The sequence below is a fragment of the Mandrillus leucophaeus genome, unplaced genomic scaffold (assembly GCF_000951045.1).
Source record: "Mandrillus leucophaeus isolate KB7577 unplaced genomic scaffold, Mleu.le_1.0 Scaffold119, whole genome shotgun sequence".
NCBI classification, from domain to species: Eukaryota; Metazoa; Chordata; class Mammalia; order Primates; family Cercopithecidae; genus Mandrillus; species Mandrillus leucophaeus.
Genome location: NW_012100209.1, coordinates 3,179,137 through 3,192,482, shown reverse-complemented (window position 1 = coordinate 3,192,482; position 13,346 = coordinate 3,179,137). Strand labels below are relative to the sequence as shown.

The 13,346-nt window shown below is 43.8% G+C and overlaps 1 protein-coding gene across 1 annotated transcript in view; it reads left to right on the top strand.

The window, feature by feature from the left end:
• Positions 1–10,884: 10,884 nt before the first annotated feature.
• Positions 10,885–13,346, top strand: part of PRKAA1 (protein kinase, AMP-activated, alpha 1 catalytic subunit) — a 41,336-nt gene continuing 38,874 nt past the window's right edge. The window contains exon 1 of the mRNA XM_011966306.1: positions 10,885–11,011. Coding sequence (XP_011821696.1) covers positions 10,885–11,011 — 127 coding nt within the window. The remainder of the gene's footprint in view (positions 11,012–13,346) is intronic.

The window sequence follows — 13,346 nt, the reverse complement described above, 5'->3', positions numbered from 1 at the left end:
TATTGGTTAATACACACACATCTATTTCTTTGCTCTGTCAGCAGATAGGATCTAGATGCCACAGCACCCCAGAAACAATGAGCAAAGCTAGCGCTGAATCTTGGTTTCTATTACCATTCTCCAATAAAAGTAATCAGGACCCCTTGGAGAAATGGCTGATTCTAAAACTAGAGCAGGGGATATACAAAATGGGTCTGGAGCATCTTGTAGTGGCAGAAAGTAAGAAAGTGCTAAACAAAGAAACAATACAAACTATGTTGATGGAGGTATATCAAACGGATACAGGAGCCAACTGAAAGAGCACCCAAGGACTAAAGCTGGAATAACCTGAGCAATAAGATAAATTGACATTAGTTTATAATCCAGTGCATAAAATAAGCCCATGAGTCCACACTGCTATAAATAAATGACTGACTGAATACATAAATTGGAAAGAAGAGACAAATCTTCCACGAAGAATTCCAAATAATTAATTTGTAAAGCACTCACAGAACCCAGAGAAACAGTTTACTTATGTTTACTGGTATATATATACACACACACACGTATATATGTGTATATATGTATGTATATGTATGTATGTGTATATATATATATTTGGTCTCTGCCGCTGGTTCCTAAAGCACTCATAAACAGGGGCACCAGGAAAATCTTTTCTTCTAATATTTGGTCTTTGTCTTCATTTCCCGACACGGAGCTCCTAAATCTCTTGGAATTTCCTAGGTGATAGGAACATTTTTTGTTCTGATAAGGCAGCTTTCGATGGGCTCACGGACAGCCTTCAGGATGGAGGCTGGGTACCAAGGGAGCCAACTATGTAATTGGAGGATTGAAACTTTTCTGTCCTACCTCCCAATCTCTGGAGAGGGGAGAGGGGCTAAAGGTTGAGTTTATTACCAATGGCCAATGATGTAATCACTCATGCCTATTTAATGGATCTTCCATAAAAATCCAGAAGGACAGCGTTTGGAGAACTTCTGGATTGCTGGATATGTGGAGGTTCCTGGGGGTGGCGTGCCTTGAGAGGACATGGAAATTCCATGCCCCCTCCCAGATGCTTTGCCCTATGAATCTCTTCCATCCAGCTGTTCATCTGTATCCTTTGTAATAATACCCTTTATAATAAACCAGTAAACATAAGTAAACTGTTTCTCGGGTTCTGTGAGTGCTTTACAAATTAAAAGAACCCGAGGAGGCGGTTGTGGGAACCTCTGATTTATACCTAGTTGGACAGAAACATACACAAGTCACAACCTGGAGTTGTGGGGGTGGAGAGTCTTTCAAGACTGAACCCTTACCTTATGGGATCTGGCATTACCTCTAAGTAGACAGAGATAGAAATAAGTCAGAATGGAATTACAGGACATGCAGTTGGTATCTACTGGATATCTGGTGTCAAAAGTGTTGTATTGAGTGGTGTTTGAAACTATAAAAAAGTGTTTTTTTGGTCTGTTTTTTGTTTTTTTCCCCTATCTCATTCAGTTGCTGTAACAGAATACCATAGACTGGGTGACTTTATAAACAACAGGAATTTCTCACAGTAATGGAGGCTGGAAGCTTGAGATCAGGGTGCCAGTACGGTTGGGTTCTGATGCAGGCCTCCTTTGAGTTTGCAGACTGCTGACTTCTTGTCATACCCTCAGGTGGTGGAAGGAAAGAGCCAGACAGTTCTCTGGAGTCTCTTTCATTTATGAGGGCTCTACCTTCATGACCTAATTACCTCCCAAAGGCACGCCTCCTAATAATATAATCACATGGAGAATTAGAATTTCAATATATGAATTTTGGGAGGGACACAAACATTCAATCCATAACATCTAAATATAAGACAAGGCTCAGAGCAGTGGCTCATGTCTGTAATCCCAGCACTTTGGGAGGCCAAGGCACGTGGATCCACAAGGTCAGGAGTTCGAGACTAGCCTGGCCAACATGGCGAAACCCCGTCTTTATTAAAAATATAAAAATTAGCACTGCTACAGGTGGCACACGCCTGTAGTCTCAGCTACTTGGGAGGCTGAGTCACAAGAATCACTTGAACCCAGGAGGCGGAAGTGGCAGTGAGCCGAGATCTCAGCACTGCACTCCAACCTGGGTGACAGAGCGAGACTCCATTCTAAAAAAAAAATAAATAAATACATAAAGTATCCTGGATGGGATCCTAGAACAAAAAAGGGACCTTAGGTAAAAACTAAGGAAGTTGGAATAAAGTGAAGACTTTAGTTACTCATAATATATCAATAGTGATTGGTTCATAAATCACAACAAATGTACCACGCGATGTAAGGTGTTGACAATAGGGAAAACTGCATGTAGGGCATATGATAACTCTGTATTAGTTTAACAATTTTTCTGTAAATCTAAAGCTGTTCTGAAAAATAAAGTCTATTTTCAAAAAGCATTTGGGAAGGCCGGGCACGGTGGCTCTCGCCTGTAATCCCAGTACTTTGGGTAGCCGAGGCAGGCGGATCACCTGAGGTCAGGAGTTCAAGACCAGTCTGGTCAACGGGGTGAAACCCCATCTCTACCAAAGATCATAGCCAGTCGTGGTGGCATGCATCTGTGGTCCCAGCCACTTGGGAGGCTGAGGTGGAAGGATCACTCGAGCCTGGGAGGCAGAGGTTGGAGTGAGCTGGAATCGTGCCATTGCACTCCAGCCTGGGTGACAGAGTGAAACTCCATCCCCCCCCAAAAAAAACAAAACAAACCAAAAAGCATTTGGGAAGCTTAGAGAATAATATCCAGCAAAGTAAGTAACAAATAAACAAGGAAATAAGGATCTTAGGGGAAGGAAAGTAAGATAAATCAAGGCATGAGGTTAGAAGACTAAAATGTATGCCTTTAAGAGACTACATCTTTGTTAGAGTTAGCTGTCATTGTGAGTCAGCTGAATTGAAAAAGCTTTGCAGATTTGTTTCTTAGAGCATCCCCCAGGGCCTGAGGCTAGAGGGCAGCAGCTCAAGGTTGGAGGGAGCTGAGCTGGGCCGGCTGCACAGGAGGTAATCTGTAAGTGATATTATACACTGCCCCACTGCGCCCCCCAACCCCGAGGGTTGAAAGCATCACTAGAATTTCTATTTACCTGAGCTTCGTAATTGCCTGAGCTCTTCTAAGAGGGATGTGGCTAAACAGAACAACTTTGACAATCCACTTGGTCGGGGCGGATAAAACTCCCCGACCCACAAACACACTTAGATGGCCTGTTAACTGCTGTCTAAGAAGTCAGGGTCTGGTTACCACAAGGTCTTTGTTCACTGGGGCACTGATTCAGCAGTCCTCTTTCTCTGTCTTTCCACTTAAATAAATGTTGGATGGTTTTTTTTATTTTTTATTTATTTTATTTTTTATTTTTTTGAGATGGAGTCTCACTGTGTAGCCCAGGCTGGAGTGCAATGGCATGATCTCAGCTCACTGCAATCTCTGCCTCCCGGGTTCAAGCGATTCTCCTGCCTCAGCCTCCCGAGTAGCTGGGACTACTAGGCGCCCACCACCACGCCCAGCTAATTTTTTGTATTTTTAGTAGAGACGGGGTTTCACCATGTTAGCCAGGATGGTCTTGATCTCGTGACCTCGTGATCCGCCTGCCTTGGCCTCCCAAAGTGCTGGGATTACAGGTGTGAGCCACTGTGCCTGGTTAATGTTGGATAGATTTTAAATAATTTTGTTTTGAAGGAGACTAAATTCCTGGTTTGAATGGAGAGTCGAATAATTAGCTTACTAAAGGCATCTACATGTTTATCGGCTCTTTGTAGTACCAAAGTATAATTCAGTAAAAGCAATTTTAACAGTGACCAAAAAACAGGACAAATTACTCTCCCTTGCTGATGGTCTCAAATGATCCAAGGATACAGTTTAGACTATCAACATATTCTTCAGGTGCCCATCCAAGGATATACCTTCTCTCAGCTGATAAGAATAGGGCACCAAAGAATTTAGAGTTACGTCTTTTGGTAAATATATATACTTTGTACTGCTGATTATGTATAGATCCATACATCTGATAATCAGCAAGTCAACTGAGGGGTGGACAGGGTTGATATCTTCTTGTTAACACTAAGGAATCCAACCAGGACTAACCAATCACATCCACATGGAGATGAGCCAACAGAGTCCTTGTGAACAGTGCAAAGATTTTTCCTAGAAGACAGTTCTGGGAAAACTGTGTGGCTCATGCCTGTAATCCCAGCACTTTGGGAGGCCGAGACGGGTGGATCACGAGGTCAGGAGTTCAAGACCAGCCTGACCAACATAGTGAAAGCCCGTCTCTACTAAAAATACAAAAATTAGCCAGGCATGGTAGTGCGCACCTGTAGTCCCAGCTACTTGGGGAGGCTGAGGCAGGATAATCGCTTGAAATCGGGAGATGGAGGTCGTAGCTAGCCAAGATCATGTCACTGCTCTCCAGCCTGGGTGACCGAGCAAAACTCCGTCTCAAAAAAAGCACACAAAAAACAAAAAACAGGTCTGGGCCTGTTCTACAAGGGCAATTGAGCTTAAAATTCATCACTATGAAGGGATTGCAAATATCTTAGCCTAAAATAATTTCAAGACCCAGTGTGGTGGCTCACACCTGTACCCAGCACTTTAAGAGGCTGAGGCAAAATTCCTTTAGCCCAGGAGTTGAAGACCAGCCTGGGGAACACACCAAGACCCCATCTCTACAAAAATTTTAAGAAATAAGCTGGGCGTGGTGGCACATGCCTGTGGTCCCAGCTACTCAGAAGGCTGACATGAGAGGATCCCTTGAGTCCCGAGGCTGAGGCCGCAGTGAGCCATGATCACACCACTGCACTGCAGCCTGGGCGACAAAGCAAAAGCCTGTCTCTTTCTAAACCAGGGTCTAGAAATCATCTATCATAGCTAAGGGGAGACAATTTTCTACAAGCTAATTTTAATCACTGTAACTTCTTGGGGAGCTTCTAATATAAATGGACTGCTGTTCTGTCTCTTCCACAGGTTTGTATTGCTTCTGGATCCTTTAATTATCCATGTTTTCTAAGTAAGTGCTTTGTCCTTGGATCCCTTTATAAACTGGAGAGATCGCATCCATATTCACTGCTCTACTTCATCTGCCATCTGTTCGGTGATGACAAACAATCTGTAACACTGGACTGACTTTTAAAAGAAATTAATAAGTATTTTATTGATATATAATATTTCTGCATATTTGTGGGATACATGTGATATTTTGTTGCAGGCATAGAATATGTAACGATCAACTCAGGGTATTTAGGATAGCTAGCATTTTGAGTATTTATTATTTCTATGTGTTGTAAACATTTCAGATGATCTCTTTAAGCTATTTTGAAATATATAACACATTGTTAACCATTAGACTGCCTTATCTTTGGACCTATAGACCTGCATGACCGGTATCATCATGGGTATTTTTACCTCTTTACCTGAATGTCTCTTTGATTTTTTTTTTTTTTTTGAGATGGAGTGTTGCTCTGTCACCCAGGCTGGAGTGCAGTGGCACGATCTCAGCTCACTGCAACCTCCACTTTCTGGGTTCAAGCGATTCTCCTACCTCAGCCTCCCAAGTAGCTGGGACTACAGGTGTGTGCCACGATGCCTGGATAATTTTTTGTATTTTTTTTAGAGACGGGGTTTCACCATGTTAGCCAGGATGGTCTTGATCTCCTGACCTCATGATCCGCCTGCCTTGGCCTCCCAAAGTGCTGGGATTACAGGTGTGAGCCACCAAACCCGGCCTCTTTGATGTCTTAATGTTACAAATATTCATAATTTCAGTTGAACACCCATTCCTCTAAAATCCTACCAGAATCCTGGGAGGTAATTAAGATTCCTTCCTGGATGGGCACGGTGGCTTACACCTGTAATCCTAGCACTTTGGGAGGCCGAGGCAGGTGGACCACGAGTTCAGTAGTTCGAGACCATCCTGGCTAAGACAGTGAAGCCCTGTCTCTACTAAAAATACAAAACATTAGCCGGGCGTGGTGGTGGGCGCCTGTAATCCCAGCTACTCGGGAGGCTGAGGCAGGAGAATCTCGTGTATCTGGGAGGCGGAGTTTGCAGTGAGTGGAGATCGTGCCACTGCACTCCAACCTGGGCAACAGAGTGAGACTTCGTCAAAACAAAACAAAACAAAACAAAAAAAACAGATTCCTTCCTTTCCCTCTCTCTGCACATCACTCAATTCCTTCCTTTCTAATTTCACTTTATGAAAAGGTCTTGAGTTTTTCCTTTTCGTATGTGGTGACTGCCTCATTTCTTCATTAGATGATTGCAAGTTTCCTGATTTACCACGTTGGTGTTGCCCTTCTCTAATGTATATCCTCCAAAATAAAGTCAGAGTTTTTAGAAATTTTTCTAAAAGTTTTGATTCTGTTATATGTGCATAAGGCTCTAAATAAAAATTTACAAAGGGTATACAGAGAAAAGTCTGCCCCTTGCCCCTGACTCTTAGTCACCTCATTTCTCTTCCCAAATGTACCCACAGCTACCAATTTTGGAGAAAATAATTTATTTCTAAACGGCATCTACTTCACATCTTTCCAAAGCTTATCACTCTACAAGATAATGTCTAAACTGAAAAGCACATGAGGCATTTCAGGATTTGGTCTGTTTAACTTTAGTGGGTTTACCTCTCATTCTTCTAACAAGTCCCTCTATACATCAGATTCCAGCCCCTGTAACAATTAGCTCTTCCCTAAACAGCCTACTTCCCTCTGTGAAAAAAAATTTTTTTTTTTTTTAAGATGGAGTCTCACTCTGTCCCCTAGGCTGAAGTGCAGTGGCGCGATCTCGGCTCACTGCAACCTCTGCCTCCCGGGTTCAAGCAATTCTCCTGTCTCAGCCTCCTGAGTAGCTGGTGTTACAGGCGCTCGCCGCCACGTCTAGCTAATTTTTGTATTTTTAGTAGAGACGAGGTTTCATCATGTTGGCTAGGCTGGTCTCAAACTCCTGGCCTTTGGTAATCCGCCCACCCCAGCCTCCCAAAGTGCTGGGATTACAGGCATGAGCCACCGTGCCCAGCCCCCTCTGTGATTTTATATTTGCTCTTTTTCCTACCTGGAATGCCTTCCCCAAGTTCCCTCCATCCCCCATGATACCTGTTTCTTTCTTTTCTTTACTTTTTTTTTTGTTTGTTTTGTTTTTTTGAGATGGAATCTCGCTCTCTCACCCAGGCTGGAGTGCGGTGGCACAATCTCGGCTCACTGCAACCTTTGCCTCCCAGGTTCAAGCGATTCTCCTGTCTCAGCCTCCCGAGTAGCAGGATTACAGGTGAACACGGCCATGCCTGGCTAATTTTTTGTATTTTAGTAAAGACAGGGTTTTACTATGTTGCCCAGGCTGCTCCAACTCCTGAGCTCAGGCAATCCACCTGCCTCGGCCACCCAAAGTGTTAGGATTACAGGTGTGAGCCACTGCGCCTGGCCTTCTTTACTTTTTTATTTTTATATTTTTGAGACAGGGTCTCACTTTGTCACTCAGGCTGGAGTGCAGTGGCATGAACACGACACACTGCAGCCTTGACCTCCTGGGCTCAGATGATTTTCTCACCTCAGCCTCCTGAGTAGCTGGGACTACAGGCATGCACCCCGACGCCTGGCTGATTTTTTGTAGAGATGAGGTCTCATAATGTTGCCCAGGCTGGTCTCAAACTCCTGAGCTCAAGTGATCCTCCTGCCTCGGCCTCCCAAAGTGTTGGGATTACAGATGTGAGACACTGTGCCTGGGTGGCCTCCCTTTTGTGTGTAGAAAACATCATCTCTTAATACTTCTCCGAAAACATATTCAAGTTAAAGCTTTCGCAGACCTCCACAGATAAATCTGTTTTTTCCTGACCTCTCATGATGACCTTTAGCACCATATATGTGTTTTATTTTGTTTATTTTTTAAGAGATAGCGTTTTGCTCTGTCACCCAGGCTGGAGTACAGTGGCATCATCATAGCTCACTGCAGCCTGTACCTCCTGAGCTCAACTGATCCTCACACCTCAGCCTCCAAAGGATCTAGGACTATAGGTGAGAACCACCAGACCCAGCTAATTTTGAATTTATTTTTATTTTTTTTGTAAAGACAGAATCTCACTACATTGTCTAGACTTGTGTTTTTATTATAGCACCTATAACATTGCTTTGTCTCCTATTAGAAGGCAGAACCATGTTCCTTTGTTTAAGTCCCTAGGATCTAGTGAACTGCCCAGTACATAGTGTTTGTTTAATAAAAATAAAATATTAGTTACAATGTAGCTACAAGTAAGCTAAGGAAATATTAGCCTGCATTAATAGCAGTGTAGCACTCAGAAGTTTTAGTTCCAGCCACCATATGTAGAGATAGTCCTTGGAGAAGTGTAATATCCACCTGGCAGTATAGAGTCCAGTAATGCTGTAATAACCTTGAGAAGAAGACTCAGAGGAGTCTGCCCACTTATATTCCAATACATTTTACTGAGATGGTGTACAGTTACAACAGATAGGTCAGGAAACTGGGTGTAAGTCACAGTCTACCTTATCTTTGCTTCCCCCTGGTAGAATGTTGAGTATGTAAATATTATCTCTCCTGGATGGGTGCGGGGATGGTGGAATATAGAGGACTGCTACTGTAGACCATAAGCTCTTTCAAGGTAGGGACCGTGACTTTTCATTTTTTAGAAAAATGAAATTTTCTATAGCGTCTGGCAGTTAACAAAAGTTTGAAGAATGAAGGAAGTGAACATTTGGGGATAGATCAATGGGAGAATGAAAGGAAGACAGGGTGGAAGAAAATGTGACAAAAATTTAAAAAGGTAATTAAGAGAAAAAGCAAAGGAATACAGGAGGCTTCTTAAGACAGTAGTCTTACAAACAGTGAATTGGATTCAGTTTTTAACTCAACATGAATGGAAAAGAAACAAAACCAAAATTAAAAACACTGAGCAATTAAAGCTGCTTTAAACAGAGACTATGGGAAACTGGATAAGATGATGTAAGTTTCTATCCAATTTTTTGATCTATAATTCTAGGTTTTATCTCCCCAAAAACGCTTTTAAGTGTAAATGCCAGTTAATGACTATTTATTAAATAGAATTATAATCTACAATAGCACAAAGCAGAAACAAACCGATGTTTCTACTAAAAAAAAGGTTATGTTACTTTCTTGAGTTTTCATAGTTTAAAGAAGAGATTGGCAAATGGATTTGCAAAACTCAGCTTCAGTTTGTTCCCTTGCAACATGCTCAGTGAGTGGTACACAGCTGAGGTCCTTTGCTATCTTTTCCTTTTTTTTTTTTTCCCTAGGGTACTCTCTCTCCCACCCTTGGGCCTGAGGAGAGATGTCAGATCTTTTTCTTTCAGGTTAGAAGAAATGGCAGAACTTTCCTGGGTTAAATTCTAGACATAATAAAAACTTAAAGTAATTTAAGATGCTATTTGGGGAGGGGAGGGAGTTTAAGGTTCCCTGCCGCACACGGAAATCCCGAGAGCTATTTCTGCTTTACAGAGATCCAAAATCCAAAAATTCTGCTTTACAGAGATGCCTTGTGTAGAAATTCACAAGGCGAACAGATAAAAGTGAAAAAGCGAGACACCAAAAGTTACAACAGTAACCACCACACCACCTGACCCCCAAATACATCAGTAATCAAAGATTTCTTAACTTTTTGCTCTTCAAACAATGTGCAGTCCTCAATATAGTAGGAACTTGGTTAAGGCTAGCTGGAACTGTTCTCTGCTTATCTGGTGTAATTCTAAGCTCAAAGGCAGAAACTTTTGCTTCCCCTGCAATATCTTCCTTGGAAGAAAACAGTGCCTAATGCATGTTACTTTGATTTCAGAAACAGAGAGGAGAAAATCAGGAGAGTTGGGTAATTGATTTTTGTTGGGATTAAAAATGACATTATTAGTTTTTTACTTTTTTATATCCTTTCCATGAAGATGCAATTTTTTTTGGGGGGGGGGAGGGGCATTGACACTGGCCCAGTGCTATGACATTCCAAAACTGAGAGAATATAAACTTTTTAAAACAGAACACTTGATTTTGACTACTAATTAGAGGAGTGGAATTGAGTAACAAACTCAAACATTTTATTAAAAATAAGCAGACTTTATGCTATAGTATGGTTCCATTTATGTTTATATAATAGATTAAGTATTACTCATTGTAAGTAAAATAAATATTTGTTGATCCGGTTGATGTAACTGTAAGCCTTGTTCTCAGTCCAGTGAACGTATACATTTTACCGATAATCTAAAAGTATTAATTCCTATACACCAAAAGATTTGCGTATCATCCCCCTCTTGGAATACACATTCACTTGTACATATCCCCAGCCTGCTCCTCGCAACAGAGTTTGCTTTGGGGAAGAAATTTCAGGATCACCTCCAGAAGAAAACACCGACAGCGCTCCTAGAGCCATCGTGGTGTCCAGTAGCAATTTACGGGCTCCAAGCGAAAAAAGAGCGCGGGTTGGCGGCGGCGGTGGTGGTGGTGGTGGTGGTGGCGGCGGCGGGGGCGGGGAGGGGGCAGCGGGAAACTCCATCACAGACGCAAGTGAAAACTCCTGCGGCTTCTAGATTCCATCCAAGAAGGAAAGATCAGAATCAAGATTAGAAAGGAGTGGCAGGGCGGTGCCCCCTGCCTTGCTTTAATTCACGCGCCCCTTGTAACAAGCCACAGATCTGCATCACTCAAGCGGGCTTCTCAGTCCTCATCTCCCCTCTGGAATCACCCGCAGAAGGGTCTTCTCCGACCCCAGAGTGGTAATTAGGGAAGATCACAGCCGGCAGAAACTCTGCCAGAGGAGAAAGGAGCCGCGGGGGCGACGGTTCGCTTAATCGTTCCAGTAAGCCCCTCCGCGTGCCGGTGGGCGGGCGCCCAGGCCCGAGGACTGTCTCTTATACACATCTAGATGTGTATAAGAGACAGCCCTCCCGCAGCGCCATGCGCAGACTCAGTTCCTGGAGAAAGATGGCGACAGCCGAGAAGCAGAAACACGACGGGCGGGTGAAGATCGGCCACTACATCCTGGGTGACACGCTGGGGGTCGGCACCTTCGGCAAAGTGAAGGGTGAGAACCCCCGGGGCTAGGCTCGACCCCAGCTGGGGAACCGCACGACTTCCGCTTTCCGCACCTCTTCATCCTCCCCCGTCCGCTGCGTCCCTTCTTTCCAGGGCTGGGCAGCCCCTGTCCCGGATCCTGTGGGAGCTCTCCCCAGCCGCCGCGGGGCTGCGGCGCGGCCAGCACAGCCGGGTGGGGGTGGGGTGGGGACCAGTCGCCATGGCGACGGCGCCGCGGCCGGAGGGGCTGGTAGGTGCGAGGGGCGGGGATGAGGAGGTGCAAACTTTCCCAGGTGGGCAGGCGGGCGGCGTGGCGCGCTCCGGGTGCTGAGAGGGGGCGCCGGGCGCGATCCCTGGGGAGACAGCCTCTTGTGCGCCCGGGTTGTGCTCCCTTGGCTCAGGGCCAGCCCATCGCTTCCTTGGCGGTCCTCGGCGTTGTCCATATTTCCGTCCTCTGTAGGAGGCCGTCGATTTACCGGCCCCTGCTGTTTCCCGAGAGCGACATGTGTTTCCGCAGAAGTAAGGTTTCTTTGTGGGTAGCCGACATCATTTTTTAAAAAAGGCCATCTCGTCGGAAAGGATCACTGGTTTCCTTCGGAGCAGTTAATGAATATAAACTGGTTCAGTATTTGCGATGCATGCTTTACGTTCTGAATGAGACTGTGCCTTTAGTGTTTCCGAATTAACAGGAGTTTCTCCGTGCGAAACTTGGTTGTTAGTTCAGATGTTGCCTCCAGATAGTATTTATTACTTTATTAATACAGTTCGTTTCCACTTATTTTCAAAGCCTATTTGTATTCTGATAAACGATTATTCTAATAAACATTTGAACTTTTGTTTTAAGAAAGGCATATTAGGTGCATTGTACACCATTCGAGTGACGGGTACACTAAAAGCCCAGACTTCACCACTATGCAGTTCATCTGTGTAACCTAAAGCCACTTGTGCCCCTAAAGCTATTGAAATTAAAAGAAAGAAAAATGTGTACTCTTTCAAAACAATATTCTGGAAATAAGCTTGTTCTTCAGTCCACCAGTCCTGGCAAAAAAAAACGTTTAATTGCAAGTTTTGTGAGGTGTGATTTTTTTTTTTCTTTAAAATATTTGACTTTGCTATAAGGGATACAGAGAAAGGAAGTTTGGAACTGATGAAAATAATTCATGCATTGGCTTTGGATAAATAATAGACTGACTTGCATATACTAAGTTCTTGGTAAATATTTGACTTGAAAGAAAAAAAGTTTGTGAAAATCTGTACCGTAACTTAACTGAGCCTTACTCTCCCAGAGCTAAATAAACATTTTCTGATTTTGTCTAGGGTTAGAAGAGAAGAACCCTTCCTTCTCTTGCCATTTTCTGAGTCATAGAATTGGAAAATTGTTGTATATCCCACAGGGAAGCAACTGCCTGAACCTTCTTACGAAAATCGGCAAGGCTGACAATGTCAGGAGGAAGTAAGAAGCAAATTAAGAAGCAAATGCAAGAATTGGGTAATAACAGCCATTGGGACAGGTCCATATAAGGCCAATAAGATGTTTCTGTGCCCTGGAAGTTTTAACTTTATGTTTGGCTATGATATTTCTTGTTAGCAATTACAAACTGCTTTTTAGTTTACAGGTGTTTGTTAAAAAAAAAAAAAAAAAAGTTCATTTTTGCCCCCACCCCTTCCCAGAGTTCTGCTTGGATTAGGGTGTTCATCATTCCCCTAATATAGACTTGAATGCTTGAATAAAGTCAGGTCTATTTTTTTTTCTTTTTTCTTTTTTTATTTTTGCCGAGATGGAGTCTTGCTCTGTTGCCCAGACTGGAGTGCTGTGGTGCGATCTTGGCTCACTGCAACCTCCGCCTCCTGGGTTCAAGCAGTTCTCCTGCCCCAGCCTCCCGAGTAGCTGGGATTACAGGCGCCCACCACCACACCCAGCTAATTTCGTATTTTTAGTAGAGATGGGGTTTCACTGTGTTGGCCACGAACTCCTGACCTCAGGTGATCTACCCACCTCAGCCTCCCAAAGTGCTGGGATTACAGGTGTGAGCCACGGCGCCTGGCCAATCAGAATCTTTAACCTGTTCATTTTTTAAGTTAACAGTTAGGATGCTTTTTGCCACAAGTAATAGAAAATCCAGCTTCACCTAGTGAAGAACTTGTCTGGTTCTCCAGAGCAGGGAAGGCCAGCATACCTCTTATGAGTCTCATTGGCTCATCCAGTCCCTGTGGCTAGGAATGCCATGGGCCAATTGGCTTATGCTTGTATTCCTAAGCAGGCATTAGCAAGGGGGATGGCATTGCCCTTGGAGGAATGTGACCCTTTGATGTGTGTGTGCAAAGGAGGTGGGTGGGTGGGAGAC